This window comes from Python bivittatus, unplaced genomic scaffold (genome assembly GCF_059951505.1).
Source record: "Python bivittatus isolate LINGU-HERP-01145 unplaced genomic scaffold, Pbiv_v1 ctg000310_np1212, whole genome shotgun sequence".
Lineage (NCBI taxonomy): Eukaryota > Metazoa > Chordata > Lepidosauria > Squamata > Pythonidae > Python > Python bivittatus.
In genome coordinates, this window is record NW_028277054.1 from 6,746,025 (window position 1) to 6,763,854 (window position 17,830).

Consider the following 17,830-nt stretch of genomic DNA (forward strand, 5'->3'; position numbering starts at 1 on the left):
GGAAACGATATCCTTTTATTTTATGAGGAAGAACATTATTTTAAAGGATGTGTGAAAACCAGGTTTATGTGGCTGGAAGGGCGACAGTTTTTTTAAGGCTTTCTTGGGGTGGGAGGAGGGATAAACAATTATACTTTAAAACCTAGCTATGACTCCCCAAAAAGATAAACTTAAAATTCTTATATGGAAGTTGGGGGGGGGGGCGATACTACACTCTACTCTCATTTACTCAGAGTACCTGCTGATTATGATCAAATGAACATTATGTGTACCCAGAGAGTGCCGTATCAGTTGTTTCACTTTAAAGAAGTACATCAACAAATCATCTTTTCCATGTTTACTTCCAGAACGATTGTCTAGCTTGCCACAAGGGCTAACGTCTCTTTTCTTTTAAGTACATTGGTTATCTCCTTTTCCTTCCCCAGTTTTACCCTGTTCAATTGTCCACTGCCTTTCCACACCATTTGGGAACTGCATCGATTGCCTATGACATCCCTTCTCATTCTCTCCTTTTTGCCTCTACCAGCATCAGAGTTCTGAAGTTAGAGGAGCAACAGCCTTGGAGATCTCCACAGGGCCTAGGAGAGGCATCCCAAGTCAGGTTTGCTTTTGCAGGATGGGGCCATTCCCTCCACATTGTCATCAAGGCCTTGCTCATCAACATCTCTGGCCTGGGACACCCATCCAGGGGTCACAAGACTGCCCTTTCCTTTCCTTTCCTTTCCTTTCCTTTCCTTTCCTTTCCTTTCCTTTCCTTTCCTTTCCTTTCCTTTCCTTTCCTTTCCTTTCCTTTCCTTTCCTTTCCTTTCCTTTCCTTTCCTCCCCTTCCCCTTCCCCTTCCCCTTCCCCTTCCCCTTCCCCTTCCCCTTCCCCTTCCCCTTCCCCTTCCTTCCTTCCTTCCTTCCTTCCTTCCTTCCTTCCTCCCTCTTTCCCTCTTTCCCTCTTTCTTTCTTTCTTTCTTTCTTTCTTTCTTTCTTTCTTTCTTTCTCTCTTTCTCTCTTTCTCTCTCTCTCTCTCTCCTTCCTTCCTTCCTTCCTTCCTTCCTTCCTTCCTTCCTTCCTTCCTTCCTTCCTTCCTTCCTTCCTTCCTTCCTTCCTTCCTTCCTTCCTTCCTTCCTTCCTTCCTTCCTTCCTTCCTTCCTTCCTTCCTTCCTTCCTTCCTTCCTCTTTCTCTCTCTTCTGATATTAAAGCATAAAATGGGATCCATACTTTATGTTTCTTTCCATCTGAATTTCTGCCTCTCTTAGAGAGAGAGGGATATGGCTGTCTGCAAGAGCCAAAGGGTTCATGGTCAAGATCAGGACCACAAGTTTTTTTTCTTTTCTTAATAAACCCATACAGGAAGGTCTCGATTAATGCAGTTAATGGATCCTATGAAATGGTCGCATTATTCAAATTCACACTATTCAGAAAGATATTTCTATGAAAAATAGGATAACTGTTCCAGCTCAGTGGAAGTAGGCAATTACAATTTTTAAACGTAAATTTTTATATGTTTATCAATGAAATACTGTATAACCATAGAAGAGGGTAAACCCATATCTAGAGTGTACCTGCTATCTTAGTTCTTCAAAACCTTGAATCTCTTTAGTATTTATGTATAGGGTTTGTTTTATAGTGGATTTTTATGGATTGAGTAATTTAATTATTTATGGGGTATTTTAATTGTTTATGGGCTTTTGATTTTTAATTGTGAGCCGCCCAAAGTCACTCGTTGGGGGAGATTGGCGGCATACAAATGTAATAATAAATAAATAAATAAATAAATAAATAAATAAATAAATAAGCGAGCCTCTTCTTTTTTCTGGTTTCCTTGAATGGAACCTTCTTTTTCTCCATTTTGCACAAACAATGATTGGTGTCTAAAACCCCAATGGCAACTGCTCATGGGCTAGCCTCTCACTAACTGAATTTTGGCTCACATTAAACATGACTTAGTATCAATTTATAATTCAACCCAATCTGAATACAGCACTATTCAAACCCACACTAATCGTGACTGCCTTGTATTGCTAAAAAATGTATTGCTCCTTGTTGCAACAGGGTTGTTCTTCTTTACTTTGGCCCGGAAACTTCTCTTTGCCCCTATAGCGGATACCAACTTTGGGAATGGAGAGTTTTTGAAGGTGAAGGTTTGTAAAGATGTTCAAGGAATGGTTCAGAACGTTGCAGATACTCAGAGTCCAAATCTGCACATCTCTTTTCCTTCTGCCTCACGAAAAGTAAGACTGTTGTAGTTTAGTGCAGGGTTCCTCAACCTTGGCAACTTTAAGACAGGTGGACTTCAACCCTTGCTGGATGGGGAATTCTGGAAGTTGGTCCATGCCAAGGTTGAGGAACCCTGGTTTAGTGTATTGTCCAAGGTGCTGAAGCCACTGACACTGATCTTTTATTCTCTGTTTCCTATCTGCTCAGAACGTACAGTACTATTAAGCAGCAAGCCTTCTTCATTACTGAATGAATTGCTCTAATTGGGGAAAACCCACTTTGATTTTTTGATTGGATCCACTTTTCTCATTTGATTGAAGTAAGCAATTAACTCTCTTTCCCTGATGAATCATAAGGAGATGGGAGAAAAATCTCAGGCATACCTAGCTATATTGTATGTATGTATGTATGTCCCAATGGGCATTCTACCCTTCACAAAATATTGCAGTTTTGTCAAAGCCTCTGGGTCACAGTGGCTATAATATGCATTCTTTCATGTTGTGATAATTTGTGTTTAAAAAAACCTGTGTTTCTGAGTGATCTATCAGGAATGGTCAAACACCAGGTGCCTTGGCATTCCTTGAGAGTGTTTGCACACAGTGAATGATTACAAAACACAGATTTTTTTTTAAAAAAACTGTGTTTCAGAATAGTGTTCTGAAAATATGCATGACCTCTAGATGGTATCAAAGGGATAAAGCTCTACTCTTTGTTGCCATCCTGCATCATCTGAATATATGCAGCCCAGATATGACCTTTTAACCCATTTCCCTTGACACTGAGGAAACTTCATCTAAGCAGTGGGTGGATCAGGAGTGGGTGGAGGTGCCATTCAAAAAACTGAGGCTGAACTTCTCATCAAACAAACTGAAACTAAACTGTTGGGCTTTAAATTATCTGCTTTTGTTCCTGGAAGAAATTAGTTGCCTTCTGAGTTGGCTTCAGAGCATAATTTGGTTTTGATCAGCTTCCAACCTAATCCTGAATCCTGCATTTCTTTCCTTCTCCTTCAATGGATTTAGGAACAGCACCTGCAGTGACAAATATCTATGTTTATGTGAAACACCCATATCCATCTCACTTTACTGCACCTTTTATCAAGATAAACATAAATGATATAATATTCTCTTAGTTTAGAAGATTGTGGGACACTCTCATTCATGTTATGTTAGATATCTTCTGAATGACCAAGGCCAAAACACCACAATCTGAGTTGCTAGGTTTGGCTACTCTGCCTGTAAAGACCAAGTGGCAACTTGGTTATGAGTACCATATGCTTGTGCATATGGAATCATAAAAACATAGGGTTAGAAGGGGCGGGTATCATCATACCATCTGAGACAAATATCTGTCCAAACTTTGCTTGAAAACCTTCTATGTCTGAACACCTATAGCCTGAGGAGGTAGGCTCTTCCACTGCTTCATACCTCTCAAAGGCAGGAAACACCTCCTTATTTCAAATTTGAATGTCCCCATGTAAAGCTTCCACCCGTTGCGTCTCGTCCTGTCTTCTTGAGCTGTGGAGAATAAATCCACATCCTTGTGACACTGTTTGAGTACTGGAAGACTGTTATAATGCTATTATCTCTCCTTAAACTTCTGTTTAGGCAAAAGGAACACACCTAGTTCCCTTACCATTCTTCATAGGATGTAGCCTCCAAGCCCCTCATTACCTTCACTGCTGTTATGCCAGATATGAAAGGCTCCTGATTATTATATTTTATTGTAAATTAGGAGTGACTTCCCGCTGGTCCCATGTATTTTGGTCTGTGATCAAATAAACATTTCTTTATATCCATTTCTTTCTCCTTATTTATCTAAGTATTGGCTATTGAACAGGTCTGATCTTTAATCGTCTTTATTATTGATTATTACAGTTTTAGCTGAGTTTATTATCAGAGGCTTAAGTCCTAAACTGGACTCACTAAGGTACAAATAAGTCCCTATTGAAGCTCATTAAAATGTTAATGATTACTTAATTCCCACTGATTTCACTGGCACTGAAGGGCAGCTAATTTAGTTGGCATCTGAATCAAACCACGTTTCCCTTTTCCAGTGAAACTCTCATGAAACACTGCAAATACTTATGCCTTTTTATTGAAGAATACATTTTGCACATAACAAGCTTTGAGATAAAAACACTCAACCACCATCTTTCAAAGTAGTGGCATTCATTATGTTAAATCAATCAGATTGTAAATACTGGTTTTTTCCTATGAAAGAAGGCTTCATTCATACAGACAAGATTGTAAAATGATGTACCCTGAGAGTGTATGCCAAAAATTATATAATATTTTGGATTTCCCTATCCAAGTCCAGAAAGTACAAGAACTCTGATTTTAGAAAATCAGATTTTAAAGCTGCAATATCATGACTAGAAAAAGGGGGAAATCTGAGATGCAGCAAAGGTGAATTTGGGCTTGTAGCCAGAGAACTCCCATTCTACAACCTTGATCACCAGCAGAGGAAGGAAGGGATGCCAGTAATTTCACACATTTCACACTTGACAATTTGAGTACACCAACGTGATATGGAAAGAGCTCTGCCATGTGAGTTTTTGCAAATACGTATCCAGACAAGTGAGGAGAGGAAACTTCACTTGAAGGCACGCTATCCACCCAAAATGCGCAGGATGGCTGCTCTATTGAAAAATGCTTTGCCAAGTACAGAGCACAAGATTTTTGTATAGGAATGGACATTCAGTTCCAAATGACCTGGAGTGAGCGATATCAGTCGAGCTGAAATAAGCAATGAATTTATTAAGCGACCCCTTGATTGTTTTCACACAACACACTTACCCTAATTCTTGGATTAATACATGTTCTTGATTTCTACAATATGCTGAAGCTTAAACTGGCCAGTCTAAGCTTATACTAAGCCCCTGTCAGGTACAAACTAGCCAAGGATCAAACTAATCAAGCTTAGTAAGTTTAATCAAATTAGCATGTTCTTTGAGCACAGCCACTAGGTTTATAACTGACCTGGTTAAGCATGTTGTGTGAATACAACTCTCCTGCTTCCTCAAAGAAACTGAATATTTTAGAGAAAAGCAGGTGGGGTTGGGGGTGGGGAATCATGGCCGCCTTCTAAATCCAAAGTAATTATTCTGCCTTCCACATTTGTCTTATAAATGTATGAATTTGTTCCAGTGCATATAATTCTGATTGGACACTCTCTGTGCCCCCAGGTTACTAATGTGGCTTCAAGGGTCATCTCAAAATGCAGCATCATATTTCTCCTAAGCTGTTTCATCCTTATGCAATTTATAAGTAAGCCCACCTGTCCAGAGGGGAAAAAACATGGATTAGCCACACAGCAGATGAAGTAGAATTAAAAAAAACAACAACCCAGGAACCTATGGAGCTCTGGACTCAAGCTCATCTCTTTATTAGTTTCTTTATGACCAAGCTCTGTCCCTCAAAAGTCAATGGTCCAGAATAGAGCTATTTCTCTAAACCACATATACTCCTGATATCAGGTGTACTGGGTAACTTAGTGCCTTTTAAACTGTGTGAGGTTGTGTGAGCTGTAATCCAAAATATCTGGATGTTCGGATGTTTAGATGTTGCTGATTCCTCTCCAGCCAGGGAAAAGTGGCTAGTTCCCACCCCAGCATGAAAAACATTTAGCAGTTGTAAAAATATACAGAATGCATAAAGATGTATTTTTTTAAAAAAATTACCAGCGTATACACAATATATACTTACCAGTTATAAGGTACAAAGGAAAGGAGGCCCAACCTATGCCAAAAGACCATCCATATGGGGAGCCGGCACCTGTCTGTGCTGTGAGAACAGCCATGGCGATCATGACACAGAGGGCTGGAAATCAAAAAGGAGGTAGAAACATCTCTTTCAAAAGTATGGAAGATACCAGTGGGCTCTTCTGCTGTCACTACAAAGAAGGAGGCAGCCTCTTGGGATGTTTACTGCATTGGGATAGTCCACGTTCTTCATATGTGCTCCAGTCTCAGGAGCTGGCATTAGAGAAGGGGTTGATTTGCCAATTGTATTTTCTCAGTTACAGATTTTTCCATTTATAAATCTCTTCTAATACTGAACTGCATCCTTTCCTGGATCAACAGACACTTCTCACAATCACTCATGCTTTAGTCACCTCTTGTCTGGGCCCGTGTACATGGGGCCGCACTTGAAGATACACTGGAGAGATGCACTGGAAACTAAAGGTGGTCCATAAGTAATTACGAATGCACTTCAGTATGTCCATCTGACATCTCTACTGCACTGGTTGCCAGTTGGTTTCTGAGTGCTATTCAAGGTGTCGGTTCTCATCTATAAAGCCTTTCATTATTTGGTTCCTGGCTCTTTATGGGACCATCTTGCTCCAATGATCCCTGTCCACCCTATAAAATCAGACAAGGTGGGCATGGTCCATCTCCCATCAACTAAACAGTGCCGTCTTCTGAGATACTGGAGCCGTGCCTTTTCTGATGCTATTCCTGCCCTTGAAAATACCCACTAGGCCTGAGGTTCATTTGGCCCCCACCATGCTGTCCCTCAGAAAAGCTTTAAAAACCTGGCTTTTCAAACAGGCCAGAGGCTGGGGTAATCCCATCTGGTTGATGATGGGTAGTTGGAACAATTAGAGTTATAGGTAGTCCTTGACTTACGACCACAGTTGGGACTGGAATTTCTGTCTCTAAGCGATGTGGTTGTTAAGTGAGTTGCACCTGATTTTACAACCTTTTTTGCTGTGGTTGTTAAGCAAATGCAGCTTCCCCCATTGACTTTGCGTGTTGGAAGCCCCCTGGAAAGGTCACAAATAACGATCACATGACTGTGGAACGCTGCAACCATTGTAAATACTTGCTGGTTGCCAAGCACCCAAATTTTGGCCACGGGACCATGGGGACCCTGCGACAGTTATGTGAGGATTAGTCGTAAATCACTTTTTTCAGCACCATTGGAACTTCGAATAGTCGTTAAACAAATGGTCGTAAGTCCTACTACCTATATACAGTTTCCCCAATATTTTAATTTCTGTATTTGGTCTTGTGTGTGTGTTTTTTTTTTTTTTTTTGATGTTTTAACTTTGTACTCTGCCTTGCATCTTTCTGATTTTATCATCATCATCATCATCATCATCATCATCATCATCATCATCATCATCATCATCATCATCATCATGGATAGACCTGTCCATATTGTTGCAGTCTTGGCAACAATAGTAAGTGATTGGTCTTCTTTTAGAATGCCTTTTCAACTTCCCCATCTAGCCTACATCTCTGGGATTTTGGGGTGATTTCCCAATCAAATATTAGGCAGATTCAATTTTACTTAATTTTTTGAGATCATCCAAGGACAGGTAGGTGCTACCATCTCCTGAGATGGTAGATAACACTACCATTTTTTTAAAAAAAAGAACTTCATGAAATGAAGGGTTTCAAAGCCTATATGTTTGTTTGTTTGTTTTGAAAGCACTCTACACTAGTAATTTGAAAACTCTGCTGCCATTCCAAATTCCAAGTATTAAAAAAAAGTTCATAAGAGTAAGGTTTCAACCAATATATTGGGACATGACTTCTGTTGAACTCAAGAGAATTTTCTCCTGTGCAGTCATCTGTAAGATGCCCATATGTTTGTTTTAAAGAACTCTTTATCAAATAATTTGAAAAATTTCACACATACCACCATTCCAGATCCTACACTCTGCCTGCTTTTGAAGTTCTTTTCAGTTCAAGTTTTCTTGGCACAAATCTGGGGAAGTTTCAAATACTGCTGATGGTATTGAGTTAAGCAACACAAAGGATAGGAATCATATCTGGGAAAAGATTCTTGTAAAGGTTCTTATTAAACATAATACCTGCAGTAAAGCTGGCAATACATGATACCAAGCTCAAGGAGATATTGCCAATCTTGGATTGACCAAACATGATGCAAAGGCCACCAAAAGAGACAGCTCCAGCAATCATCCCCAGAATCAGGAAGGCTCGGGTGGCATGCAGATAGGCTGTAGGGAGCCAATAGAGAGACAAGGTAAGAATTAAAGGCTGGGCTTTCTGCACATCTCAGGCTGGTGACACATCTGGAATATTGAGACCATATGTAGCTCTCCCCTTCCTCCCTTTATCTTTGTATGAACTAGGGAGGAGGTTGTTGGAGATGTTTGCATATATTACAGTTCTGCCTTAGGACTCAGATTTCTTTTATCTAACTGTTGCCTTGGCAGCAGCTCTTCCTCCTATCCCTCAAGGACATTCCCTCTTCCTTCTACATCTACTCCTAGCTACCTGGGGGCAAACAGGAGATGGCCAATCTTGGAAACCAATCGAGAAGCTGATGAACCTGATGAAGCTGAGCCCAAGCTCCCTTCATTGATCTCTATAGAGTCTTTAATAATTCCTTGTATTTGGATTGGGATTGGATCAATAACTGAATCATATAATCTGTCCTTTCCTACCTAACTCTCCTCTATAGCATTCTCAGCCCTCCTAGAGAGTATCTTGGTGAAACTTCCTGATTGTCCTACCTGGTAAAAAACAAGACTGGCCCTTAGTTGAACTGGGAAGGCCTTCCCAGCCTTAAGCCCTCCCCAGGATTTCAGGTCAAAATAGTACTAAGGAACTCATAAGAAGACCCTTGTGCTCCTTCTCCACAAAGACAGAGGAGATCTTACCTGGCACCACATCCATACTATATGTGGTACATATTGTGTTTACACACACTTTCCACAGACCAAAATTGGTGATTAAATTCTCTATCCAATTGTTTGAACCCAAGGCAAGGAGCAGGAACAGAAGGCTGATGCAGGAACAGACTGCTACACCGATATGCAGGGCATTCATTTCTACAGAGTGCTCTGGTCTGTCACCACCAAATGGTCTGTTGATGGAACTGGAGGAAAACATTGATTTTATGTTATTGATACTTCCTTATTTTGATCATTTATGGCTATACATCTTAATTGCTTTGTATGTTAAGAATTTTATTGGGTGATTTTAGTGCATGGTAAACTCCCTGGGAAAATTGAACTTTCAAGTAGGTATTTGAGTAGAAGGCCTTACCAGAAATAAGAGTCTGGGTTCCATGTTTAACATGGCCAGTTTCTTCCATAAGATATTTCTATTTATGGAGTCAAAAGCTATAAGGATGGTAAACAATTTCTTGCCAATGGTTGTGCATTCCACAATGTGCTGTAGAGTAAAACAGTTGTCTATTGTGGAACATCCCAGTCTAAATCCAGCCTGTTCTTCCACCGTTTCCCCCCCCCCCCCAACATCCAGTCCTATATCTTGCTCAAAAGATGTTTTGCATACATTTTGGCAACTGTATAAATAAGACGGATGGACCTATAGTTTTGGGAATCTTCCTTGTCTCCTTTTTTGTATATGGGGACTAGATGGGAATTTTCTATTCTACTAGGATGTGGCCTCTGTCATTAATGTAAGAAGTCAGTCCTGCCAGCAATGGGACCCACCAGTCAGTATGTATCCTAAAATGTTCTGGAGTTAGAAAGTCTTCACCGGGCATCTTGTTAGACTTCAATGTCTGAATATTAATATTAATAATAATAACAGACAAGCATCTGCCACACAACACCCCAGACCTAACAATTGTTGATAAGAAAGACAAGAAAGTCTGGATAGTGGACATTGCAATACCTGGAGACAGCAGAATAGAAGAGAAAGAACTGGAGAAAAATCACAAAATATAAAGACCTGCAAATAGAAGTAGAGCGACTACGGCAAAAGAAAGCAAGGTCATACCAATAGTTATAGGTGCCTTAGGTGCAATCCCAAAACATCTGGAGCACTACCTGAAGACCATCAGCATTGACAAAATCACCATTGGTCAATTGCAAAACGCAGCTTTATTTGGAACAGCCTATGTCCTGCGATGATACCTGTCAAACCACAATATCTGCCTATCCCAGGCCCTTGGAAGGACTCGATAGGTGGATAAAAATGCCAAACCCAGTCTAAACATCTGACCGACTGTGCAAGCAACCATAATAAGTTTAGTTTCTGTCATTGACACTGGTGGTCAGAGAGGAAGGTTTTGAGGAATTAGTGTCACAGCATCTACTTATGTGAGGAGCCCTGACTGGGGTTAGCAAATAGATTAGCATAAAAATTCTCCCATGTTGATGCTGGAATGGGAATGTCAAATAGGAACTTATATTCCTTCCATATTCCAGATATGGTATTCCAAAATATGACTGAGCTGGTCCCTTTCCATTATATTTCTAGTTGTGACCGAAGTGCTAACCTGTATTGGGCCTTCTTGGCCGTTATTAAATTCTTGTAGTGACAACTGTGCTTTAGCATTTGAGCATGATTTTTTGGGGGTAGGGTATCTCTGGGCCAGATGCGTGGCTGCCCTCAATATCTTTCTCATGTGTAGACAGAGTTGAACCAGTTAGGTCTTATTGGCTGTAGGTTCCTAACAAATAAGTTATCTATTAGGAAGTTTCTTAACATAAAACACAGGTTAGTATAATCAGAATTTCACCAGGACCTGGATCAGTGGGGAGATGGCTTTCCTCCAAATCTGGGCCTGCTCTGAGTTCAGAAAGCTAGCTATTGCTTTGGTGTCCACCTTGGACCATTTGAGCCTTCTGCTCTGCCTCACTTCACAGTCAGCTAGTAGCCTCTTATCACTTGGCATGGATGATCGAAAATCAGAACTGCCATAGAAGTTAACAGTGATCAGTGATGGTTGCTGACCTCCCTCACATGGACTTGAATATCTGAAAAGAGTTCAGTCTTGCTACTTGTAAGACATGTGGAGTCCAAAATGCTGCTGGAATTCCCTCAGTGATACATATAAGGAAAAGTAAAACCAATTTCTTTGCCTTCTAAAATATAGAGGTTACATTTATATGTCAGAGGGACCAGTTATGATCCAGCCGTAGGGATGGTAGAGTGAGGGAATTTGTTTGCTGTCTCTTCTGGATGGAAGCCCTTCAGCCTTCTGTATCAGCCGCCTTTCACAGAATCACTGATCTGAGATGGGCAGCTATATAAATTGAATAAATAAACACACAGCTGGGCTAGGAACAGATTGGTTGCACTTCTAGATTCTTATTTTCTTCTGTTTACTTTGTTTTTTTGGATATGTAGGACAATCTGATTAGTCCGAAGGAAACATCTACAACTTTCTTGCCCATTGTCCAGTATTTCTTGGGAGCTTGGCACCTGCCTCTCACCCTTTGTGGGCATGTGTTTGAATCTCCCTGTTCATTCCTCCCTCCCTCTTTCTCTCTCTCTTTCTGAGTTCAAGAGTAGGATCAACCTTGTCTTCACAGCTGGCTGCTTTTAGATCACAGGAATTGTGGGATTTCATTGACTCAGCAGGGCTGTTTGGTTGATTGTGAGCTGGGTGAGGGTTTCTTTTAGAGAGTCCTCATTGTCATTTACTGTTGTCGGAAGTTCAAAAATAGGGAATACTGTTTGTGCTGCCAGTAGCCATTGCCTGGTTATGAAATCAATTACGTTTCCATTTTTTAAGCGGTTGAAGTTGGAATCCTCGTCTCCTTTCAGTATAAGCCCTGCGGCAGCTGGAGAAACAACTGCAAGTTGTACAAAGGCCTTAAGGCCATTTATATTCTGTCCTTCCTTCCAGAGCTAAAGTAATTCTCCCTGTGTGAGAGAAGAGAGCCCCTCTCCATTTTATCCTGCTCAGAAACTTAAAAGTTAGGTAGCTACTGCTGAGAGAAAGCACCCAACTCAAATTCACTCAGCGAAAGTGGATATTGGCATTTAAATCAAGTTCTCTCCACTCCCGGACTTACTTGCTAACTATTCCTCTCACCTTTGCAATGGGAGACTCTGAAAGAACAGAGAGTATTTAAAGAAGATTCCACATTTTTTCTTTTTTTCTGGGAAGTGGACAGAAGGAAAGAGAGAAAAATCTCAAACATTTTCTCAGAAAAAGAATGTCTTTTGAAATATATATATATATCCAATATATATATTGAAGATTTTAACAAGGAAGACAAAAACTAATAGAAGCTCATATAAAGTAAGAAAAAGAAAAGAAAAAAGAAAAAAAGAAAAAAAGAAAAAAGCTAAAAATGCACAAAAAGGAAAAAAGAAAAAGAAAAAGAAAAATAGAAAAGAAAGAAAAAAGATACAAAGAAGTAGCTTCTGATCTTTACAGAAGCTTTAAGTATTTTTTTTATAATTTTATTAAAGTTTACAAATACAAAGATAAAAAGCTAATACAAACTAAGAAAAAAAGAAATATAAGTAAAAAAGAAAAAGTGCAGAGAAAAAGAAAAAAACAAGAAAGAAAAAAGATATATAAAGAAATGACTCCCCCTCCCTCCAGACAAGTACAAACAACTTCAGTAACTTATCATCTTCTCTGATATTTCAGTAAAAGATCTCTTCTTCCAATATCTCATCTCTTATCAATAAACAAATTATAAAATCTCATCATTCAGTCCTATTCAGCAAAAGCCCATTAAGAATTACCAGAAATAATAACATGCATAATCTTAATAAAATAAATCAGTTTTATATTCCTTTCTTTTACTTTAAAACACAATAACTTATCACTTTCTCTAAAAATACAGCAAAAAAAAAATCTTCCCATATCTTATATGGGAGTTATAAATAACTGTTTAAGCCTCATCATTTGGTCCTAGGAAAAATCATCATTTGGTCCTAGTAAAAAAAAAAAGTCCATTAAGAGCTACTAAAAATGACATATATTTTAACCTTGATCAAATAAACCCCATGTATATTCCTTCCATTTACTTTTAAGAAGCTTGATTTTTAATCCCTTCAAATAGTGTCCCACAAGTTGATTTCTTTTCATTTTTTCTTTGTGTTCTCTCAGAAACTCCTTCACAAGTCAGTTTCATTTGTAAATCCAGTGTAACTTCATTTTCCATATCATTCTTGTAGCCTGACATTTTTAAATCCATTTTCAACTTCAAAGTCCCCTCCTATCATGTTTTTTTTCCTAATCAAAAATTCTTTCCCATGGGAAGATTTCTTATAGTTAGTTTCAAAATCTTCATATATATATTTTTGTAAAAATTTAAATTACCCACAGGAAGTGTTCTTGTAATTAATTTCAGAAACTTGCTTCAAGTCCATTTGGCCCCTTAATTTATAACTTTCCAAAATCACCATTCTAGCCACCCTTTTGCTGTTTATTCAAAAGTCTTTTTTTTTTCTTTTTAAAGTCCTTAAACCTGTATGAAGTTTCTTTCATCAAGGATAGAAAGAAGTTCACCTGGTGTAATGAAACTTGCCCTTATGAAGGTTGTTACCATCCAAAAAGCCATTCACAAGCAATTTCCTAAGGTGGTTAAGAGAGGAAGTATGTGAACCCAGTGTCTGTTTGAAGGTGCCAAACCACAGCTTAGTCAAGATGATTTTCCCCTGGTTCCCAGAGCTCTGAAACCCACCAGAGACTGCTGTCTTATGGTCTCCTTGTGAGAAGTCTCTGTATGGAGTGCTTGTGAGCGATCCTGGTCTTCTCCTTACTGCGGAGAGGAATCTGAGGAGCTGATCCATTCACTGGCTCCTCTTTCCACTGAGGCCATTGGCTCTGCTCTCCACAGAGCCGTCTTCAGTCCAGCATTGCTTCCCTGGAAGTCCGCAGTTATCAGTACAATTACAAGTTTACCTCTTACTCTATGGTTACAACATGACTCTCTTTATAGGAGTCTAATCTAATTTTTCTAATCATCAAAACCATAAATCGTAAGTTCATTTGTGTCTGTTTTATGCAAAAAGTCCATAAGGAGTTTCTAGTCAGCAATAAACGTAGATATTGTCTTATATCTGATCAAAGAAGTCAATTTGGCCATCTCAGCAAGTTCCATCATCTTCACCAGGCATTCCTCCATTGTGGGTAATGCCAAATCTTTCCATCTTTGTGCATACAATAATCTCACTGCAGTTATCATGTAGAAAAACAAAGTTCCATGACTTTTTTCCAATTGTTTGTCCATCAATCCCAAAAGAAAAACCTCTGGTCTCAATTGTATATTAATCTTTAAAATCCTCTGAATCAGTGTCTTTGAATCCAAGATTTTCTAGCTTTTTTGCACGTCCACCAAGCATGATAAAATGTCCCTTCTTGTTGTTCACATTTCCGACATAAATTTGAAGTGCCTTTATATATTCTAGACAATTTCCCTGGTGACCTATACCAATGGTACATAATTTTATAAAATTTTTCTTTAAGATGATAACATAGTGTAAATTTCAATCCTTTCAACCGTATATATTCCCATTGTTCCACATGTATATTATAACCAAAAATTTAGGCCATTTTATCATACATTTTTTCATTTGTTCTTCTGTTTCAAATGTCAATAAAAGTTTATACTTTTAGCAATTACATGTTCATCATTTGTACACAATTCTATTACAAACTCATTCTTACAATGTTTAAAACCATAAATTATTTTGTCTATTTTAAATCTTTCTAATAATTGTAAATAAAAGAACCATTGATAACTACTATATATCCCTCTGCCACCAGTTCTTCTCTTGATTTTATTTTATATTCCTTTTGACAAAATTCTAGTATCTCATGATAGGTTAGCCATTTTTGTTTGCCAATTATTTCTCATCTACAAAATGCTTCTTGTGCTGAGAGCCACAAAGATGTTTTCGGGCACAACCTGGGTTTGTATCTATTCCATATTCTCAGTATGGCACGTCTCACATAATGATTTTTAAAATCCACATTAACCTTGACTTTATCCTACCACAATTATCCATGCCACCCAAATCTCAGGCCATGTCCTTATAACCCCAAGAGCCTTCTACTTCTCAGCAACATCCACTCTTTCATCCAAACCAAACAGCAAGCTGCAAAATACAATTTCAAATCAGGTAGACCCAGCCTTCCTCTTTCCTTTGTATCTTGTAACACTTTATATTTAACTCATGGTTTTCCCCCCTGCCACACAAATTTAGATGTATCCTTCTGCCACTGTTTAAATGCTGCATCGGTTGTCAAAACAGGTATTGTCTGAAACAAAAACATCATTCTAGGCAAGACATTCATTTTTTTTCACATAAATTTTCCCCACAATGTCTTGAACTATTTCTGTTCATCTTCAGGAAGCACCTCTTAGCACTACATCACCCCAGATCTTATTGAAATTTAAAGGTTTGTTACAGAAGCTCTGACAACTGGATTCAATAGCCCATTTTCTTTTGTGCCCTTCCATTTATATTTAATTCCAGCACATCTTCCATTCAAAGTCATAAGCCTTCCCTCCATTCACCCAGAGTGCTATCATTCAAACTGACAAGTGATCACATTTACAAGAAATTAGTGAACATTTTAAGAAGCCTAGGTGTATCCTGAGGTTCAAGATTTCTCAAGACGTTTTGAGCTAATAAACCAGGTCTCTTAATTTCATTGGTTAGAAAACTAATAGAATTTAGAAGTATTACTGAACAAGCAAAAAAGATGCAATTTTTCCTTTCCCTTGTCTGATTGAGTCAAGTGTAAAATACTGATTTCATAAACTAGTCATTAGACCCCCTCAGTATTTCCTGGGGCTCATTAAGCATAAAATTTGCCAGCCCTTAAATGATTAAAGAAATAAAGAAAATATTTTCCCTCCTGTAAAAATCTAAAGAAATACTATCTCACCAGCTTAGAATACGTTCCTTGGCCTTTCTGCAGGTGATAACTCTCTGGAGTAAGGCTCTACTCCCCAGTTACTATATGTTAGTGTAGGGAGCGTAGACAACCTCTTGCTTCGTTGCTTCTGTACCTCAAACTTTTGCTGACATAGTGACTGTGTGGTTAAAGGTCAGTCTAAGTGTTATCAAGTGTAATGATCTGCTACCCGCTGATCCCAAATCCAGTAACTTTCCTTGCAACCAGTTTTGATTCAAAAGAAAGTTCATTTATTGAGAACAAGTGTACAGTTCCAAAGCATTGCTAAGACTGAGCCTGAGCGCGCCAAAAGTTGTTTTTCTTACTTTTCCCTCCTTTACCCCCCTTACCTCCTGGTCTCCTGATTCCCTTGCTGGTACGACCTTGAGCATGCCAGCACCTGTGATAAGGAGCCATCTGCTTCTAATGGTTTCCCATTCCTTCTCCCCCCCCCCCCCCCCGCTTTACAATGGCAGAACCGCAGCATGTAAAAAGCAAATACTAAACTAGCCAACATAACAATCCACTATTAAATCTTGCGAGGATTCTGACATGCCACCCCTCCAAAAGTGAGGATGTCAGTCAGATGACTCATATTCTTCACTCTGGAGAAAAACAAAAAAAAACCAAAAAGAACAATTCCAAGTGTTAAGGCTTTGTAGGATAAGCATTATAGAATTTTTAAACTAAATCTGGAGCCTTTACATGTTTCTTGTCAACCCATTCAGCCAATGATTTAGGAAAATGTTTCCACTGAATTAAAAACTGAATCCCCCCTCTATGTTTTCTACTGTCCAGTATTTCTTTAACTTCAAAATGTTGTTCTCCTTTGACCATAATGGGCTTAGGTGGCGATGGGGAGGGATGCCATTGAGATGACTCTTTGTAGGGTTTAAGTAGATCACAATGGAAGACTGGATGGATTCTTTTAAATGTAGCAGGTATCTGCAATTGTACTGAGACTGGATTAATCACTTTATCAATAACAAAAGGACCTACGAATTTTGGAGCAAGTTTTTTCGAAGGTTGTAATGATTTAAGATGCTTGGTAGACAAAAGAACCTTGTCGCCTACTTTCCAGTCTTTCTCTGGGGTTCTCTTAGCATCTGCAAATTTTTTGTACTTTGCCCTGGCCTCCTTCAATGATGCAGCAATCTGAGGCCACACTTGCATCATTTGTTGGACCCATTCATCAACTGAAGTGACTTGAGTGGACTCTTTAGGTAGTTCTGGGATGGGTACAAAGTCCTGTCCTGTAGCTATTTTAAAAGGAGTGAGGCCAGTGCTTTGGTGCACTGAATTATTATAGGCTGCTTCAGCAAAAGGTAACAGTTCATCCCAATTGTCTTGCTGGTAGTTAATGAAACATCTCAAATATTGTTCCAGTACTGAGTTCAGACGTTCACAGGATCCTGACGTCTGGAGGTGGTACCCAGAACTCAAGCCCTGCGATGCCCCCAGTAGTTTTAGGAACGCCCTCCAGAACTTGGCAGTGAACTGGACCCCGCGATCCAAAATTACTCATTCTGGGACACCATGAGCTCGGTAGACGTGTTGTATAAATAGCTTAGCCAGTTTGGGGGCTGATGGAAGGGAGTGGCATGCCACAAAATGGGCTTGTTTGGAAAAAAGGTCTGTTACTACCCAGATGACTGTCTTTTTGTTGCTTTCTGGCAAGTCTACAATAAAGTCTATGGAAATTTGCTTCCAAGGAGTCTCTGAGTTCGCCACTGTTTGTAGAAGCCCCACTGGTTTGCCCCCCCCCCGCCTTGGCCATTGCACACGTGGGGCATGTAGCCACATATTCCCCTACATCTTTTCTCATAGTTGGCCACCAAAATTGATGTCTGAGTAGATGTAAAGTTTTCACAAAGCCAAAGTGCCCAGCTGTTTTCCTATCATGGCCTCTTTGCAATACCCACTTCCTAGCGTCTGCAGGGACATACAGCTTATCTTGCCACCACCATGCCCCCTGTTTGTTTATCAGGGATTGGTTATTTTTTTTTCAAACCAGTCAT

At 39.3% G+C, this 17,830-nt stretch overlaps 1 protein-coding gene across 1 annotated transcript; it reads right to left on the bottom strand.

The window, feature by feature from the left end:
• Window positions 1–4,295: 4,295 nt before the first annotated feature.
• LOC112543344 (protein NKG7-like) lies at window positions 4,296–15,932 on the bottom strand. Its single transcript, XM_088139973.1, has 5 exons — window positions 15,804–15,932; window positions 8,845–9,062; window positions 8,032–8,178; window positions 5,916–6,029; window positions 4,296–5,487 (listed from the first exon to the last, which is right to left on the bottom strand). The coding sequence occupies exons 2-5, from the start codon at window positions 9,011–9,013 to the stop codon at window positions 5,447–5,449; spliced, it is 471 nt and encodes a 156-aa protein (XP_087996099.1). The 5' UTR covers window positions 9,014–9,062; window positions 15,804–15,932; the 3' UTR covers window positions 4,296–5,446.
• Between the last annotated feature and the right edge of the window lie 1,898 nt (window positions 15,933–17,830).

Bases quoted from the DNA above. Each gene is read 5' to 3' on its own strand.
- LOC112543344 (XM_088139973.1), bottom strand. From the start codon at position 9,013: ATGAATGCCCTGCATATCGGTGTAGCAGTCTGTTCCTGCATCAGCCTT. The intron at 8,179-8,844 runs GTAAGATCTCCT...GGCTCCCTACAG, and splicing joins TAGTATGGATGTGGTGCCAG to CCTATCTGCATGCCACCCGA. The intron at 5,488-5,915 runs GTAAGTATATAT...CCCTCTGGACAG, and splicing joins TCCTTTGTACCTTATAACTG to GTGGGCTTACTTATAAATTG.